Consider the following 21065-nt stretch of genomic DNA (forward strand, 5'->3'; position numbering starts at 1 on the left):
TTTGTGCTATCCCTGGAGATAGCAATTCAGAATTTTCTTTTAATTTCCAGGATGATTCTGATATAAAGTCAAGTTTGGGAGACAAAGATTACCTGACAAAATAAAGACTCCTAAAATATAAAAAAACTATAATGGTTTGGTCTTATCCTTCTCTAGTCTCTAAAGGCTATTTACAGAGAAAATTAGGAACAATATAAGATATATTAGTAAGTTGTGGGAATCAGAACTAAGCCTATTCTGAACTTGGGTAACCCCCAGAGTTGTCTTTCTTTTATCCAGTGCTGGATTCAGAGATCAGGCAGGAAAAGGTAAAAAGTTATGCATATCTACCCCACTATAAATTCATATCATAAACCTAATAGGTTCTCAAATATTTGTCTTTGGTTCTACTCAAAGGTTCTTTTATCTATCTCATGATTTTTGACATTTGGATGCCTAACAAACAGCACACATAACCAACAGTCAAGTCTACAGGAGATTTTTAGCAGAAACATTTTTTACCTAATTAACTAGTGAGCCATATGAACCAGTAGGCTACTAAAGGTCTAAAGACCTGTACAGTGTTGCCATATTTAACTCAGTGCTATTCAAACTATCTATGACAAAGAACTAGTTGTTGTTGTTTTGTTTTAATTTCTAATCCTCTGAGGACCAATGCTTTTATAAAATACTGTAAAACTGGGCTTGAGGGCTAGGGTGGTGTGAAAAGGTTGGCAAGTCCTCTCCTTAAAACACAAGCACTAAACAAAACAAAACTGTCAAAAACAACCATTTCAGAGCTCTAGAAATCAATCAAAGGCCCACAACAAATTACTGAGAAACTGCTAGAGCCTTAAGTAAGAACTGTGGAATCTGTAGCCTTCTTGCCTGGGGCTGCTCCCATTTGCCTATCTCCAGCTCCCTGGAGAACAACAGCTTTACCAGGGCAGGACTAGACAGGAAATGAGTAGCTTTATTGCAGAAGGAGGCTAACTGGAGAGGAGGGCAAAACTCCATAGCCTGTCAGCTAAAGTGGAGAACTCAGGAGGAAATGAAGGGAAAAACTTGCTGCTTTGGTAGCCTGAGGTTGGAGTCTTGGTTGGGTGAGTGGTAAACAAATAGGAAATTTAACAGGGAAATCCTGGAAATGGAAGAGCTATAAAAGTGCTAGATAAGCACCCTACACATCCCTAGCTAAATGAGAAACTATGCCCAGGGGAGAGCCAAGAGGCAGAAGAAAGTAAAAGTCAAAGCAAACTCGAGAACTGTCCGAACACTGAATGTGCCCCTCAACCCACATAGATGAATCAGCAGAGGATAAATGCCTATGGTTTTGAGATGTTGGAGCACAAGCTCAGTCTAAATCACTGGCTGATCACTAAACATTGCAGACACAGGGACAATCCCTAAAAAGCAAAGCAGAAAAATGAAAATCAGGATTTAAAAAATGTGCAGATACATTAGTGACTGTACACATAATAGAGGTAGATTCCTCAGTTTATGTCCAGGCTAACTATTTTTAAAATATGCTCAGAAAATCAAAAGAATCCAGAGTTAACATATTATCTAAACTATCCACTTAAAAAAAATAGGCTAAAAAAAGGGAGGAGGGAGTGACTCATACGTAGGAAAAAACAAATACCTGTCAATAGAAACTAACTCAGAAAGGGCCCAGTTAGTGGACTTAACAAAGACTTCAAAACAGCTAATAAAAATATATTCAAAGAATTAAAGGAAAATATGGTCACACTGAGTCAACAAATACAGAACCTCAAGAGAAACAGAAACTATAAAAAAGAACTAAAAACAAATTCTAATTGAAAATACAATACCCAAATGAAAAGTTCACTAGATAGACTTCACAGTAGATCTGAGATGGCAGAAGAAAGAATCAGTGAACTTGAAAAGAGATCAACAGAAATTAAACAATCTGAAGAGAAGAGGAAAAAAAGCTGAAGATTAATGAACAGAGCCTCAGTCACCCATGGGACCACATCAAGCTTACCAATATACATATCACAGGATTCCCAGGAAGAGAGGAGAGACAGTAAGGAGCAGGAAAAAAATTTTTGATGAAATATGACCAACATTTGATGAAATTCCCAAGAAATCCATACCAAGTTACATCATAGTTAAACTGCTAAAGACAAGGAGGAAATCTTGACAGCAAGAAAATAAAAACGACTCATCAGAAACAGGGGAACAACAATACGACCTATTCAGCGGAATGGCATATTCTAAGTGCCGAAAGAAAAATACTCTCAAAGAAGAATTCTCTATCCAGCAAAACTATCCTTCAAACATGAAGATGAAATAAAGACATCCCAGATTAAAAAAACCCAAAAACTTGAATCTATTCTTGTCAGACCTGCCCAACAAGAAAAGCTGAAGCAAATCTTTCAGGTTGAAAGGAAATAAAACCAGACAGTAACTCAAATCCAGAGGAAGGAATGAAGAACATGCAAAATGGTAACTATTTGAGTAAATATAAACAACTATGTATAAATTTTTATTTTCTTCTCCAAATTTCTTCAAAGAGCATAAGATTGTTTAAAGCAATAATTATAGCACTGTATTGTTGGGGTTATATCATACATAGATGTAATATATGTGAAAATAATAGTACGAAAGAGGGGGAGGGGAAATGAAGCTATACTGGAACAAAGTTAATATATTTTACCAAAATTAAGTATTAGCCTTAAGTAGCATGTGCTAACTTAAAGATGCATATCGCAATCCTACAGAAACCACTAATAAAACAACTATGTAAAAAAACACCTTGAGGGGCCAGCCTAGTGGTGTAGTGGTTAGGTTCGCATGCTGCACTTCAGCAGACAGGGGTTTGCAGGTTCAGACGCTGGGTGTGGACCTACACACCGCTCATCAAGCCATGCTGTGGTGGCATTCCACATACAAAATAGAGGAAGACTGACGCAGATGTTAGCTCAGGGACAATCTTTCTCACTAAAAAAACCCCAATAAATAAATGAATAAATAAAAATTCAAAAACAGCTTGAAAGAAATCAGAGGAATTAAAACAATACACTAAAATTATATATATTTAACACAAAAGACGGCAATAAAGAAATGAAAGAGAAAAAAAACGAGACGTATAGAAAAGAGCAAATGGTAGACATAAACCCAATTACATTACATATGAATGGATTAAACGATCAAAAGGCAGAGTTGTGGGCCGACCTGGTGGCACAATGGTTAAGTGTGCACATTCTGCTTCAGTGGCCCAGGGTTCGCCGGTTCAGATCACAGGTGTGGACAAGGCACCAGTTGGCAAGCCATGCTGTGGTAGGTGTCCCACATATAAAGTAACGGAAGATGGGCATAGATGTTAGCTCAGGGCCAGTCTTCCTCAGCAAAAAGAGGAGGATTGGTAGCAGATGTTAGCTCAGGGCTAATCTTCCTCAAAAAAAAAAAAAAGGTAGAGTTGTTAAGGTGGATACCAACTATATGGTGTCTGCAAGAGACACCCCTTAGATCCAAAACACAAATAATTGAAAGTAAAAGGATGAAAGATATTCCCTGCAAACAGTAACTATAAGAGAGTTGGAATTATAGTATTATAGAACTATCAGAAAAACTAAAACTTTAAAGACAAGGAGTATTACTAGAGACAAAGGAGAACATTTCCTAATGATAAGAAAATCAATATATCAGCAAGATATAACATTTATAAATGTATATCTACTTAATAAGAGGTCCCAAATATGTGAATTAAAAACTGACAGAATAGAAATGAAAAATACACAATTTGACAAATATAGCTGAAGATTTTAATACTTTCCTGTTAGTAAATGACAGAACAACTAAACAGAAAGTTCGTAAGGATATAGATGACTTTCTGAACATCATCATGATCACCCACTTTAATCTAACTGACATATATAGAACACTCCACCTAACAACAGATCACTATGCATTCTTTTTATGCATACATGGTACATTCTCCAGGACAAATCATATACTAGACAAACACATCACAAGAACAAAAAACTACAGACCAATATCCCTCATGAATACAGGTTTAAAACTCTGTAACAAAATATTAGCAAACAGAAACCAGTAACATAAAAAAGTGATTATACATCATGACCAAGTGGGATTTATACCAGGAATGCAGAATTGGCTTAACATCTGAAAATTAATTAATATAATACTCTATATTAATAAAGGACAAAACCACGCAATCATATGAATAGAACAGGTTTTCCTAACTTCAGCAGCATTGACATTTTGGGTCAAGCAATTCCTTGTTGTGAAGGGCTGTCCTGTGCACTGTAGGATGTTTACAGTACCCTGGACTCACTAGATGCCAGTAGCACCCTGCCTGTAAGTTGTGACCACCAAAAATGTCTCCAGACATTGCCAAATATCCCTTAGGGGCCAAAGTCATTCCCGTTTGAGAACCACTGAAGTAGATGCAGAAAAAACAGTTGACAAAATCCCAGTACCCATTCACATAAAAACTCAGCAAAATAGAAATAGAAAGAAACTTCCTTAAACTAATAAAGGGCATCTAGGACACAGCTAACATCATATTTAATGGTGAAACACTAACTGCTTCTCCTCAAAACTGAGAACAAGGCAAAAGATATCTGCTCTCACACTTCTTTGCAACAATGTAATGGAGGTTCAAGCCAAGGCAAAGGCAAGAAAAAAGAAACTACAGTCTCAGAACAGAAGAGGACATGATCTTGTATACTGAAAAAATAAGTTATCTACCTAAACTAAAAATCACATAAGATAGTCAACATTAGTCATTAAGAAAGTGCAAACTGGGGCTGGCCCAGTGGCATAGTGTTAAGTTCACATGTTCTACCTCAGCAGCCTGGGGTTTGCCAGTTTGGAACCTACATACCTCTCTCATCAAGCCACAGTGTGGAGGTGTCCCACATACAAAATAGAGGAAGATTGGCACAGATATTAGCTCATGGCCAATCTTCCTCACCAAAAAAAAAAGAAAGGGCAAATCAAAACCACAATGAGATACCATTACATACCTAATAAAATAGCTATAATAAAAAAGATTGACCATACCAAGTGTTGGCAAAGATATGGTGCATCCAAAACCCACATATATCACTGGTGGGATTGTAAAATGGTACAGCTACTTTGGAAAACAGTTTGGCAGTTTCTTGGAAAGTTGAACAATTCTACTCCTAGGTATCTTCCCAAGAGAAATGTAAACATATGCCCACACAAAGACTTGTAAACAAATGTTCATAATTTATAATTATTCATAATAGCCCAAACTGGAAATAATCCAAATGAATAATCAGCTTCTGAGTGGATAAATAAAATGTGATATAACCTATGATACTGTAATATACTAAGAAATGTATATTTGGTCTTAATCCCCAGCTTCCAGCTAGAGCTCCCCAAATCTTTGTAATTTCCTAAGTGATAAAGGTGCTAGGAGCATCTTTCATTGTAATATTTAGTCTTTGACTCCAGTTCCTGACATACAGCTCCTAAAATCCCTCGAATTTCCTGGGTGATAGGAGTGTCTTTTGTCTAATGCAGCAATTGGTGGGTTCCTGGATAGTTTCAGGAGAAGAGCTGGTCACTAGAAAGTTAAGCCATGATTAGAAGCTTGGAACTTTAAGTCCCACCCCCATCCTCCAAGGAGCGGAGAGGAGCCAGAGATAGAGTTAATACTCAATCATGCCTATGTGATAAAGCCTCCATAAAAATCCCTAAAGTATGAGATTCAGAGAGCTTCTGGGTTGGTGAACACATCCATGTGCTGGGAGAGTAGCACATCCCAACTTCATGGGGACAGAAGCTCCTGTGCTTGGGACCCTTCCAGACCTCACCCTATATACCTCTCCATCTGGCTGTTCATCTGTATCCTTTATCATATCCTTTATTATATAAAAAATCAGTAAATGTAAGGGTTTCCCTGAGTTTTGTGAGTGTTAGAGCAAATTAGTGAACCTGAGGAATGAGTCATGGAAATTGCCCATTTGCAGCCATGTCAGACAGATGTGTGGGTAACCTGGGGACCCGCTACTTGCTACTGGTGTCTGAAGTGGGGGCAGTCTTGTGGGACTGAGGCCTTAACCTATGAGATCTGACGCTAACTCCAGGCAGATAGTGTCAGAATTGAGTTAAATTGTAGGACACTCAACTGGTATCAGAGAACTGGCTAGTGTGGGAAAAACAGCCACACATCTGGTCACAGAAATGTTATGAGTAGTAGAGTTTAAAAGAAATGGAGTTTTTTTTTTTTCATAACCTTAAAACTAATCAGCAGTAAAAAGGAGCAAAGTACTGATACATTCAATAACATTGGTGAACCTCAAAAACAATGCACTAAGTAAAAAAAGGCAGACACAAAAAATATATTGTATTAGTCTGTTTATATGAAACTTCTAGAAAAGCCAAACCAAAGAGACAGAAAGTAGATCAGTGTTTGCCTGGGGCTGAGGTTGAGAGCAGGAAATGACTGTAAACAGGTAAGGGAAAATTTTCTTGGGTAAGGAAAGCATTTTAAAACAGCATTGTGGTGTTGGTTGCAAAACTGCATAAATTTACTGAAAATAATCAAATTGTACATTTATAATGGGCAAATTTGATGCTATTTAAATTATACCTCAATAAAACTGTTTTGAAAAGAGTTTGGATGTTGCAGCACTATCAAGTTGCTATAAGAGTTTCTAAACACTCTCCTTTCTAAATACTTCTCCCGTTCACAGACAGACACCTGTCCATGGATCACACTCTAAGCAGCACGGATCTAACTGACTTCTGCCAGGTGTTAGCTAAAATGCTTCGAACAATCAATAGTTGCAATGAAACTGACCTTAATTTAATTTAAGCCATTCAAGTTTAACTCCACTAAATATTTCATTAAATAAGAAGTTTACAAGTATTACTGACAAAAGGAAAATATGGAATCATGGTCTATTGTGGAATAAAAACTAAACTCATTACAAAATGACACCTTATAAATGAGTTGTCACTAGAGAACAAAAGCTACCATGGTACCTCTCTTTTTAATGTATTATAAATAAGTGATTAAGTCAGTATAATTATTTGGACTAATAAAACCCCAAACAACAAAATTTTAAATATATAAATGAACACATGAGATAAAATTTTATAAGTATTTTGTACTTTTTTGGGTCTAAATATCAGGCATGATTATATGTATAGATTTGTTTCAGAGAAAATCCTAACAACATATAAGCTTTCTTTTGCTTAAAACTAAATGTAAATTGAAGTGTATTCAATCAAAATTTGTTAGCACTTAATGCCTATGATGTGGTCTAAAATATAAATTCATTTTATAGTAATTAGATACCAATTACAAAAAGTAATTACACTTTTTTACAGCTCTGGCAAAACAGACATGAAATAAACCAAGATTCTAGTTTTAAAAAGGTCAAAGCAATCTGCTGAAGTTAACTTTTTAAGGAAAAATTAAATGCTAAACTTTTTTAGATGAAATTATTTTATTTTAAAGCCTGGAATTCTATTTTTATTAGTTTTCTCATTTACAAGAGGAAAACAGATACTCAATGTTTCAAGTGTAACTGGGAAAAAAAGCAAACTGAATTATGAGGACTAAGAAGAAACAAACTAGGGTTATAAAAACTCTGCAGTTGATAAATCTCATTCCGTTCCGCTTCTACTAATCTAATCATTCCTTAGAACTCAGATTTTCTTTATACAGATTTACTAAACAATGAAACTACAGCTTTTAAAACCACAAGCAGCCCTGGTATATTATTTTCTTATAATGAAGTTTTTGAAGTGCCAAGTCAAAATTAAGCTTAAAAGCATTTCCTTCCTATTTAATACATGAGACCTGGATCTATAGGTTTGTGTTGAAGTAAAGAACATTAACTTTAAACTGAAAATCAAAGTGAATGAGGGGGAAAATCCAGGATAGCTATGGATAGCTATGGTCATTCTTTTTACAAATATATTCCAGCTACGGATGTATAATAGTTCTAGTACTATTGTTAAATTTATCAATTTTGCAACTATTGTTAAATTTATCAATTTTGCAACTATTCTAGGAAAGTTGAAAAAGTGTTTTCATAGAGTCTTTGTCGTCCTTTCCCTCCTCATAAGTATTCTTGCTATTTTTTGACTCTTTGCACCCTATATTTTACTTGAGACAAGAAGCAAGAGTAATAATCCCGGAAGGAAAGCCAAAGAAAGAATCAAAAACTGGAAGCACTTACTCTTGCTTCATTTCCTGTCTCCAATGAAACATCAAGCACAGGATAGCGAATATCCTGCAGTAAGTTATCTCCCACCACCCCCCATAACATATGTTCAGTGTCCAAAAAGTGCATTTTCAAGATGCATTTGGCTTTCCTGCAGGTATATCCCACTTTAATAGGTTTATAACAGAAGGAAAGCAATTGTTATATGAATCAATTCCCAAACTAGTAACACACAAAGCTATAATGTAACACCCACAAACAGTTAAAGAGACAAAAGATCAAGCTGTGAATGTTCTGTACTCTTCTAAAATTAACTGCAGTCATGACAGACAGATAAGTTATAACTATCAGTACTAACGCAGTAGGTGAGGGAAAGTATAAACATCCAAAACACACTCAGAGAACATTTTGTAAATATGTACATATAAATAGTAATTACTACTCCACAACTATGCTGTCAACAATTTACACCCCCTTGTAATCTTACCCTTCTGGTTCTGTTTCCTAGACATTGCAGTTTCTTTGATCTCAAAAAATGCAGAAGAAAAGTATCCTTTCCCCTTGTCTGGGTCTGAGTGCAGTTATCTGATTTAAAAGTAGGCAACAGAAGATTGTGGTTGGAGGTGGTAAATACAAAATCCTGGTTATTTGAAACTCTGCTCACTAGCTGTTGATCTCCTTTCCTTCTCTTGTATCAATTTCTTGTCAGGAAGTATCATTGCAGATATTCCCGTCTCTTTTTCCAGGGAGATTCTGGAAGGAAAAACACACACACATTCACCATTACAGTCATGGCTATCTGAATAAAATTTCTGAGAGACATCCACAGGTTTTATTTTGTATTTTTTCCAGACGAAATTTGCTATTAAAAGAAAAGTAATCTAGAAAGAATGTAGCTATAAAAAGCAATATTTTGCACCTTAAGAAACTTTAATCATAAAATCAAACTATCTTTTAAGTTCAGAAAGTATGTTTTCTTAGTCTTATCTTTTGTACTTATCCTAAATATCTTATCCCCATCTCTGCTTCACAAACTAAAATATTACCTCTTATCACTCCCTAAGATCTTTCTTACCACCCGCTCTTCCTGCCCAAATCAAGGGTCTTTTTCTCTTCCTCCAGAATTTCTTACATCTAACCTCTCCTCAGGTTTCCCAGATCAAATACAGCTGCAAGAAACTTGGGTGGTGGGGGAGGTGAGTTGGGAGAGCACAAAGGAATTTACATAAGGAAAACTGAAACATCAAAATTGAATTAGTCAATACTGCAGGAAGCTTCTATAAGTTGTAAAGATACAAATGCTATCTTTTCCACATTACTAAACTTTTTAAAAAATACATGCCCAAGATTTCTGGGTAAAGAAAGCATGATGAGGATCATAGAACTCCTATGCCTGGATACCTGATAGAAAAACATTTTAAAAAACGCAACCCAAGAAGGAAACGAGAGTAACCTTATATGAAATACTTTCCAATGTGGAAAGAGGAAAATGAAGAAATGAGTAGATAGCCCTGGGAAAGTTAAAAAAAAAAAAATCCATCAACAGTAAGAGCCTCCAAGTATAAAGAGAACAGATTGGTGGTTGCCTGAGGCATTGGGTGGGTAAAACAGGTGAAAAGGGTCAAAAGGTTCAAATTTCCAGTTATAAAATGAATTTGGTCATGGGGATGTAATGTACAGCATGGTGACTATAGTTAATAATACTGTATTGCATATTTGAAAGTAGCTAAGAGAGTGGATCTTGAAAGTTCTCATCACAAGAAAAAAACTGTATGGTGACAGATGTTAACTGGACATTTGTGGCTGATCATTTTGTAATATATACAAATACTGGATCATTATGTAGTATGCTTGAAAATAATATAGTCTTATGTCAATTATACCTCAAAAAAAGGACTAAGAGCCTCTACAAAACAATATGGGACCTCAGGAAATGCCGGCTGAACCTCTGGAGCTTATCATCTTCCATTCTTCCAATTAGAAGAATCAGGCAAAGGCTATGGAACTTACCACTGGATAGAGTGGGCCTGATAAAAAACATTTTATGACAGTTTAGAAGAAAGAACAGAATTCAGATCTAGAAAAAGGATTAAACTGTGCACTGGCAAGCTCTTCCCTACCATCGTGTCCTCAGCTTAAAGAAAAGAGACTGAAAGCAACAATCAACAACAAACCATAGTTGATGGCAGAATTGGGTGGGGAAAGGTCCAAATAAGGTGGGAAATATATCAAAGATGTTTCATCTGTACTCTGTAACTACAAACAAAAGGTGTAAACAGAGCTGTCCACATAACACATAAAGAAGATAAATAAAAATGACATAGCAACTATCAAATCTCCTCTAACAAAAGAGACAGACAATGAGAAAAAAGAAATTACCACACAGCAAAGAACCCAATTTGGAAAACATAACCCTCAAAACCAAAGGCAGATTCCCCCTTGCATATTTATTTGAATGCTTCAAATAAGAATCTAGATGCAATAAAATAAGAGCTAGAAAATGATAAAAATAAAATGAAAAGACAGCAAAAATTTAAAAACAGAATAGATACAATGAAAAAAACTGAGGAGATACTAGAAGCCACACACCAGAAAGAGAGATTCCAGATTTTGTCTAGGCAAGTTACTTAAAAGCCAACAAAGTAACAAAGCAACAATAACCCTCAGAAGGGGAAAACAATCAGACTCCAAAGTTGCTACTATATATTATGTAAAATGTCGAGTTTGAACAAAAATTTCACACATGAAAAGATGCAGCCAAATGTGACCCAAACTCAGGAGGAAAAAAAACCTCACAGAATTGAAAATATGCCTGAGTAAGTCCAAATGCCGGATTTACCAAACTACTTCAAATTGCTTTAAAGGACTAAAGAAAAACATGAGACAACATAGATAATCTCAAACAAATAGAAAATCTCAACAAAAAGAAATCATAAAAAAAGGGATAAATAGAAATCCTAGAATTGAATACTGAAGTAGAAGAAAAAATACCACAAAACTTGAAAAAGAGTAATAGAAATTATCTAATCTAAAGAGAGAGAAAAGAATTAAAAAAACAACACAGCACCAGGCCCAGAGGCAGCGTAGTGAGTGATTAAGTTTGGGTGCTCTGCTTTGGTGGCCTGGGGTTCACAGGTTCTGATCCCAGGCACAGACCTAGCACTGCTTGTCAAGCCACTCTGTGGCAGTATCCCACATAAAATACAGGAAGATTGGCACACCTGTTAGCACAGCGCCAATCTTCCTCAAGCAAAAAAAAAAAAAAAAAAAAGAGGAAGAGTGGCAACAGATGTTAACTCAGGGTCAATCGTCCTCTATCACACACACACACAAATCAAAACCAAAAACAACATAGAGCCTCACAGACCTAAGGAACAATGTCAAGTGTACCAACATATAGAGCCTCAGAGACCTAAGGAACAATGTCAGGTGTACCAACATACATGAATTAAGAGTTCCAGAAGAAGTGGAGAGACAGAGAAGACAGAAATAATGACCAAAAATAATGCAAACTGATATTTTTTAAAAAGTTACCTACAGACTCAAGAAGCTTAATGAATCACAACTACAATAAACACAAAGCGATCAATATCTACACATATAGCAAAACTGATGGAAGCCCAAAACAGAAAATCTTGAAAGCAGCAAACCCCACCCCCCATAACTCATCATTTACAAGGAAGCAACAAATAACTACTGGCTAACTTCTCATCAGTAACAAGAAAGGCCAGAAGACAGTGAAAGGATATATTCAAAATGTTTAAAGAAAAATCGTCAAGCAAGAATTTTATATCCAGCAAAACTATCTTTCAAACATGAAGGTGAAATAAAGACATTCCCAATGACTTAGAGAATCCATTGCTAGCAAACCTGACATACAAGAAATACTAAAGCAAGTCTTTAGGGCTGAAAGGAAATGACAACCAGATGGTTAACTTGAATCTACATAAAGAAATGAAAAGCACTGGACAAAGTAAATATATGGGTAAATTTAAAAGATTGTATAAATGTAAATTTTTTACTTTCTCCTCTTAAATTATTTAAAAGACAAGATTGTATTAAGCAGTAATAATAATACTGTGTTATTGGCTTTATAACAAATATAGATGTAACATATATGACAACAATTGTACAAAGCAGGGGGAAAGAAAAGTTATCTTACAGAATTAAACTAGTATGAATCTAAAGTAAACTGTGATAAGTTAAGATGCATTTTATAATGTCCAGAGCAAGCATTATGAAAATAACTCACCACCTGGAAGCCTCTGCATTTTAAATTATCTGATAATTAAATTATTACCAGATCAATTACTTCCACTTTGCCACTTGGCAGGTAGGTCACTGTTTCTTTTCACAGCATTAATGAACCCATTCACTTTTTTTTTTTAAAGATTTTTTATTTTTTTCCTTTTTCTCCCCAAAGCCCCCCAGTACATAGTTGCATATTCTTCGTTGTGGGTCCTTCTAGTTGTGGCATGTGGGATGCTGCCTCAGCGAGGTTTGATGAGCAGTGTCATGTCCGTGCCCAGTATTCGAACCAACGAAACACTGGGCCGCCTGCAGCAGAGTGTGCCAACTTAGCCACTCAGCCACGCAGCCAGCCCCCCATTAAATTTTTATCCATCTAATTAAGACTGTGAGTTACAGATCACATTCTTAAACTGGCTTAGTGTACAGGCAACTCAGGCTCTATTAAACAAACTATGCGACATTAGGTATTTCTCAGTGAAAAACAATGTTGAATTTCTCCTGAATTTTCATCCTGTTGTTGCAAGAGTGGTAACTTTGTTCTTTTTATTTTTTGGAAAAGAAATAACAGACTCATAGAGGGTATACTGTATCCAAGGTGGTGTTTCATTCTTAACATACTTAAAGTCTGGAGACTTAAAATTACACTAAATAAGAATGGATTAAAGACTCCACTCAAAAATACAAACTGGGGGCCAGCTCCGTGCCCAAGTGGTTAAGTTCACACGCTCTGCTGCGGCAGCCCAGAGTTGGGATCCTGGGCGCGGACATGGCACCGCTCATCAGGCAACGTTGAGGCGGCATCCCACAACCCACAACTAGAAGGACCTGCAACTAAGATATACAACTGTGTACAGGGGGGGTTTGGGGAGATAAAGCAGAAATAAATAAACAAATAAATAAATAAAATTTAAAAAATAGAAATTGTTTTATTGAATGGAAAAGAAGGCTGCAACTATACGCTATCTACAAAAGACATACTATAGATTCACACACACAGAGACTGAAAGTAAAAGGATGGAAAAAAATGTATCAAGCAAAGAGTAACAGTAAGAGAGCTTAATGTAAGATAAAATAGACTTTAAGACAAAAAATATTACTAGAGACAAAGGCATATATCATTATGATAGAACAGTCATGATATCAGGAACATATAACAATTACAAATGTATATTCAATGAATAATAGAGACCTAAAATATATGAAGTAAAAATGGACAGAACTGAAAGAATAGTCACTTCAACAATAATTGAAGACTTCAATACCCAACTCTCAATAATTGATTAAAACCCAGACAGAAAATCAAGAATACTCTATACAACAAGAAAAGAATACACATTCTTTTCAAATACACATGGAACGTTCTCCAGAAGTGATAATATACTAGGTCAAAGGTCAGCAAGCTATAGCCCAAGGGTTAAATCTGGTCCCACTGTCGGTTTTTAAAAATAGTTTTATTCTAACACAGCCAGCTTATTAGTTTCTGTACTGTGTATGGCTCCTTTTGCACTACAACAGCCTAGATGAGTAGTTGCAACAGAGACCATACAGCTCACAAAGCCTAAAATATTTACTATGTGGTCCTTTACAGAAAAAGTTTGTCAAATCCTGTGACAGGCCACAAGAAATCTTTAATACATTTAAAAGGACTGAAATCATATAAAACAGGTTCTCTAACAACAGAATTAGATTAAAAATCTACAGTGGAGGTGCCGGCCCCATGGCCAAGTGGTTAAGTTTGTGTGCTCTGCTTCGGCGACCCAGGGTTTTGCCAGTTCGAATCCTGGGCATGGACATGGCACCATTCATCAAGCCATGCTGAGGCAGCATCCCACATGCCACAACTAGAAGGACCCACAACTAAAAAAAAAAAAATAGAACTATGTACCAGGGGCTTTGGGAGAAAAAAGAAAAATAAAATCTTAAAAAAAATCTACAGAGGAAAGAAGTCTAGGAAATCTCCAGATGTGTCCAAATGAAACTACATACTTCTAAGTAATCCATAGACCAAAAGAAAAAACTGTGTAAATGAAATCAGAAAATACTTTGAACTGAAAGAAAAAGAAACCGTAAGATATTAGCAGAAGGAAATAATAAAAATTAGAGAAGAAATAAATCAAATTGAACCAAAAAAGACAGTAGAAAGGATCAATGAAACTAAGAGCTGATTCTTTGAGAAGATAAACAAAATTAACAGACTCTTAGCCAGACTCACTAAGAAAAAAAGAGAGAAGGCTCAACAGATAAAATTAAAAATGAAAGAGGAAAAATTACAACAGATACCACAGAAATACAAAGAATTACAAGAGAATACTATGAAAGACTACATGCCAACAAAGTGGACAACCTAGAAGAAATGGACAAGTTCTTAGACTCATACAACCTCCCAAAACTAAATTAAGAAATCGAGAATCTGAATAGACCAATCACAAGCAACGAGATTGAAACAGTAATCAAAAACCTCCCAAAAAACAAAAGTCCAGGTCCATATGGCTTCTCTAGAGAATTCTACCAAACATTCAAAGAAGATTTAACACCCATTCTTCTCAAACTATTCCAAAAAATTGAAGAAGATGGAATACCTCCTAACACATTCTACGAGGCTGATATCACCCTGATACGAAAGCCAGATAAGGACAAGAGAAAGAAGGAGAATTACAGGCCAATACTGCTGATGAATATAGATGCAAAAATCCTCAACAAAATACTGGCAAACCCAATACAGCAACCCATTAAAAAGATCATACAACATGATCAAGTGGGATTTATATCAGGGACACAGAGATGCTTCAACATCCACAAATCAATCAATGTGATACATCACATTAACAAAACGAAGAATAAAAACCACATGATCTTCTCAATAGATGCAGAGAAAACATTTGACAAGATCCAACATTCATTTATGATAAAAACTCTAAATAAAATGGGTATAGAAGAAAAGTACCTCAACATAATAAAGGCCGTCTATGACAAACCCACAGCCAACATCATACTCAATGGGGAAAAACTGAAAGCCATCCCTGTGAGAATAGGAACAAGACAAGGGTGCCCATTCTTGCCACTCTTATTCAACTTTGTATGGAGGTATTGGCCAGAGCAATTAGGCAAGAAAAAGAAACAAAAGGAGTCCAAATAGGCAATAAGAAGTGAAACTCTCACTGTTTGCAGATGACATGATTTTATATATAGAAAACTCTAAAGAATCCATCAAAAAACTATTAGAAATAATCAACAACTACAGCAAAGTTGCAGGGTACAAAATCAACTTACAAAAATCAGTTAGATTTCTACACTCCAATAACACACTAACAGAAAGAGAACTCAAGAATACAATCCCTGGGGCTGGCCCCATGGCGGAGTGGTTAAGTTCACACGCTCCGCTGCAGGCAGCCCAGTGTTTCGTTGGTTGGAATCCTGGGCGTGGACATGGCACTGCTCATCAAACCACGCTGAGGCAGCGTCCCACACGCCACAACTAGAAGGACCCCCAAAGAAGAATATACAACTATGTACTTGGGGGGCTTTGGGGAGAAAAAGGAAAAAAATAAAATCTTTAAAAAAAAAAAAAAAGAATACAGGGGCTGGCCCCGTGGCCGAGTGGTTAAGTTCGCGCGCTCCGCTGCAGGCGGCCCAGTGTTTCCTTGGTTCGAATCCTGGCGCGGACATGGCACTGCTCATCAGACCACGCTGAGGCAGCGTCCCACATGCCACAATTAGAAGAACCCACAACGAAGAATACACAACTATGTACCGGGGGGCTTTGGGGAGAAAAAGGAAAAAATAAAATCTTTAAAAACAAAACAAAAAAAAAGAATACAATCCCATTTACAATCGCAGCAAAAAGATTAAAATATCTAGGAATAAATTTAACCAAGGAGGTGAAAGAACTATACAATAAAAACTGTAAGACATTTCTGAAAGAAATCAATGATGACAAAGAAATGAAAAGATATTCCATGCACATGGATTAGAAAAATAAATATAGTTAAAATAGCCATACTACCTAAAGCAATCTACAGATTCAATGCAATCTCAATCAGAATCCCAATGACATTCTTCAGGGAAACAAAACAAAGAATCCTAAAATTCATATGGGGCAAGAAAAGATCCCAAACAGCTAAAGTAATTCTGAGAAAAAAGAACAAAGCTGGAGGCATCACAATCCCTGACTTCAAAATATACTACAAAGCTATAGTAATCAAAACAGCATGGTATTGGTATAAAATCAGACACAAAATGGAACAGAATTGAAAGCCCAGAAATAAAACCACACATCTATGGACAGCTAGTTAATCCTCAACAAAGGAGCTAAGAATATATAATGGAGAAAGGAAAGTCTCTTGAATAAATGGTGCTGGGAAAACTGGACAGCAACATGCAAGAGAATGAAAGTAGACCATTATCTGTCGCCATACACAAAAATTAACTCAAAATGGATCAAAGACTTGAAAGTAAGACCTGAAACCATAAAACTCCTAGAAGAAAATATAAGCAGTACCCTCTTTGACATTGGTCTTAGTAGGATCTTTTCGAATACCATGTCTACTAGGACAAGGGAAACAAAAGAAAAAATAAACAAGTGGGACTTCATCAGAAGACTAAAGAGCTTCTACAAGGCAAAGGAAACCAGGAACAAAACAAAAAGACAACCCACCAACTGGGAGGAAATATTTGCAAATCATATATCCAACAAGGCGTTAATGTCCAAAATATATAAAGAACTCACACAACTGAACAACAACAAAACAAAAAACTTGATCAAAAAATGGGCAGAGGATATGGATAGACATTTTTCCAAAGAAGATTACAGGTGGTCAACAGGCACATGAAAAGATGTTCAACATCACTAATCATCAGGGAAATGCAAATCAAAACTACACTAAGATATCACCTTACACCCATTAGAATGGCTATAATCACCAAGACAAAAAAACAACAAATGTAGGAGAGGATGTGGAGAAAAGGGAACCCTTATACACTGATGGTGGGATTGCAAACTGGCGCAGCCACTACAGAAAACAGAATGGAGATTTCTCAAAAAATTAAAAATAGAAATACCATATACCCCAGCTATCTCACCAGTGGGTATTTATCCAAAGAACTTGAAATCAACAATTCAGAGACTTATGCACCTCTATGCTCATTGCAGCATTATTCGTTATAGCCAAGAAGTGGAAGCAACCCCAGTGCCCACCAACTGACGATTAGATAAAGAAGATGTGGTGTATAGCTACAATAGAATACCATATAGCCATAAAAAAAGATAAAATCATCCCATTCGCAACAACATGGATGGACCTTGAGGGTATTACATTAAGCAAAATAAGCCAGACAACGACAGACTAACACTGGATGATTTCACTCATATGTGGAAGATAAATTAACACGTGGACAAAGAAAACAGTTTAGTGGTCACCAGAGGGCAAAGAGATTGGGGGTGCGCACAAAGGGTGAAGGAGCACACTTACCTGGTGACAAATAATAATGTACAACTGAAATTTCACAATGTTATAACCTATGATAGCCTTAAAAAATATATTCCCATAAAAAAAAGGACAAGGCCAGACAGCTTCTACCAAATATTTTCAGAAGAAATACTATCAATTCTTCACAAAACTTTTTATAAAATAGAAGAACACTCCCTAGTTAATTCTATGAGGACTATTAATAGGCAGAATTCTAAATCTATCTCCTCAAGATTTCTGTTCCCTAGTTAATACACCAAACATAATCTAGGAAATGCTGTAAAGGGACTGTGCAGTTCTAATTAAGGTTATAGACTTTAAAGTAACGAAATGAGCCTAGATTATCGGGATGGGCCCAATCTAAAAGCATGAGCCCTTAAAAGGTGAGAAATTTCTCTGGTTGGAGTTCAGAAGGCTACATCTCGGAAAGGTGACAGAAGGAAAAGTCAGGGGGATCTGAAGTGTGAGAAGAACCTGACCAGTCATTACTGGCTATGAGGCAGGAAATGAAAGTGACCTCTAGAGCTCAGAATGACCATGGCGTGGCAAGAGCCAGCAAGGAAACAAGAACCTTAGTCCTATAATCACATGGAACTGAATTCTGCCAACAGCCTGAACGAGCCTGAAAAAAAAAGTCATTTCCTCAGAGAAGCCTTCTCTGATCATCCTAACTAAAACAGCAGCCCCTGACACTCCCAATTCCCTTACCCTGTTTTATTTTTTTCTACAATACTTATTACTGCCTAGCATATAAACTATGTATTTGTTTACTGTCCTCTTTCCCCAAGAGAAAGTAAACTTCTTGCGGACAGCAACTTTGATTACCTTATCATTCTTGTGTCTCTGGGCCTAGAACTATACCTGCCACATAGTAGATATGCAATAAATCTGTTGGCTGACTGACAGACTGAAGAGTACCCCCGACTATGGCGGTTACATGGGCAAGTTCACTTTGTAATTAACGGTTCATGAAGCTATACACTTACAGTGTGTGCATTTTCCTGTATTTATTAAAAAGTTTATAAAGAGATTCAACATTATTACTCATCAGAGAAATGCAATGTAAACATTACACACACTGAAATGGCTAAAATTAAAGGAGGATATGGACCAACTAGAATTCTCATATAATGCTGGTGGGAATGTAAAATGGGACAACCACTTTGGAAAACTGTCTGGAAGTTACTAACAAATTTAAATATATGTCTACCCTATGACCTAGCAATTTCATACCTGGGCATATAATATATGCAAAAGAAAGAAGTACGTATGTCTACAAACAAGAACATTAACAGCAGCTTTATTCACAACAGCTCCAATCTGGAAACAAGAGAATGGAAAAATTGTGGTATATTAATAAAACAGAATACTACTCTGCAATAAAAAAAAGAATAAACCATTGCTTCATACAACAACATAGATATACCTTGTAGGCATTACATTAATCCAAGAAGCCATACCCAAAGAGTACATGCTGTATGGTTCTATTTATATGAAGCACAAGAGCAGGCAAAAATAATATCTGATGATAGAAGTCAGAATAATGGTTACCTCTGGAGGGAGGGTGTCCCTCTTAGAATGAACATGAGGAAAATTTCTGAGGAGGAAAATGTTCTATATCTTGACCTGGCTGGTACTTACATGGGTGCGTACATATGTAAAAATTCATTGAGCTATACTCAAGATTTGTGTATTTTACTACAAAAGTAAAACTTCAAAACCTTTTAAAATTTTTCTATAAAAAACTAGGGGAAAAAACCCAAATAACACTCTTGACCAAGCTAGTCACACATAAGAAACCACTCAGTCAAGTATTTTTCCAAAATGAGAACGAAAGGTAGGTAATACTACATTGCATTAATTAAATTGAAGTTTGAAATGTGGGAAAACTAGTAATCAATAATGGATGGACAGAGGACACCCGGTGGCTGATTGGTTAAAAGTTCATGCACTCCGCTTCAGGGCCCCAGGGTTTTGCCGAGTTAGATCCTGGGCGCAGACAAGGCACTGCTCATCAGGCCATGCTGAGGCAGCGTCTCCCATAGCACAACCAGAAAGACCTATACCTGGAATATACAACTATGTACGGGAGGACTTTGGGGAGAAGAAGAAGAAGAAAAAAAGATTGGCAACAGATGGTAGCTTAGGTGCCAATCTTTAAAAAAAAAAAAAAAAACCAGGGGGCTGGGCCCATGGCCAAGTGGTTAAGTTTGTGCGCTCCACTTTGGCGGCCCAGGGTTTTGCCCGTTTGGATCCTGGGTGCGGACATGGCACCGCTCGTCAGGCCACGTTGAGGCTGCATACCACATGCCACAACTAGAAGGACCCACAACTAAAATATACAACTATATACTGGAGGGATTCGGGTAGAAAAAAGCAGGAAAACAAAAAAAGATTGGCAACAGTTGTTAGCTCAGGTGCCAATCTTTAAAAACAAATAAATAAAAAATAAACAAATAATGGATGGATGGATTGAAAAGAACATAAAAATGATTCAATCTGGATGTTTATATTAATTTGTTGCTGCTTATTAAATAGTAAAGCAAATTCAAAATGGTCAGTCTTGGATTAGTTACCTCTGTGAACTAGAGCTTAAAGCTAAGAAAACCAGTGAACCAGATTCCATCATCAGTCGGCTTTGCTCTAAAGTCTGTGGTCACAGACCACACCCCTAACCAGCTATGCAAACATGTCACTGGTTCCTAGGCACCCTGAGCTAGAGGGTACAGCTCAGTGACTCTCAAGGTGGGGAAATGGGAAGAGCACGGACATACACAGTTTTAAAACCTATTACTTTGACTCATCATTGTTATATTTATTTTTCATTTCAAATCACAAGAAAAGAGGACATAAAGTTTTCATATTTATCAGAACGGGATAAAAAGGGATGAGAAATAGAGAGAGAAAGTGGAATAGAGGTTACCAGAAACTAGGGAGAAGAAGGGAAGGGAGAGTTATTGTTTAATAGGTACAAAGTCTTTGTTGGGAATGATGAAAAAGTTTGAGTATAGATAGTGGTGATGGTACACAACAATGTAAATGTATTTAATGCCACTGATTTTTACACTTACAAATGGTTAAAATGATAAATATTATGTTATGTATATGTATTTTTAATTTCAGGAATAGACCTCAAATAGCCAAAACAATCTTGAAAAAGAAGAACAAAGTTGGA

The 21065-nt window shown here is 36.4% G+C and overlaps 1 protein-coding gene across 1 annotated transcript in view; it reads right to left on the reverse strand.

Annotated features, from left to right (window-relative positions):
• Window positions 1-21065, reverse strand: part of SPATS2 (spermatogenesis associated serine rich 2) — a 133371-nt gene that overhangs the window by 56976 nt on the left and 55330 nt on the right. Inside the window, 1 exon segment of the mRNA XM_046671822.1 lies at window positions 8662-8927. Within this exon segment, the coding sequence (XP_046527778.1) occupies window positions 8662-8686 (25 nt within the window). The 5' untranslated portion in view covers window positions 8687-8927.

Source organism: Equus quagga, chromosome 1 (genome assembly GCF_021613505.1).
Source record: "Equus quagga isolate Etosha38 chromosome 1, UCLA_HA_Equagga_1.0, whole genome shotgun sequence".
NCBI classification, from domain to species: domain Eukaryota; kingdom Metazoa; phylum Chordata; class Mammalia; order Perissodactyla; family Equidae; genus Equus; species Equus quagga.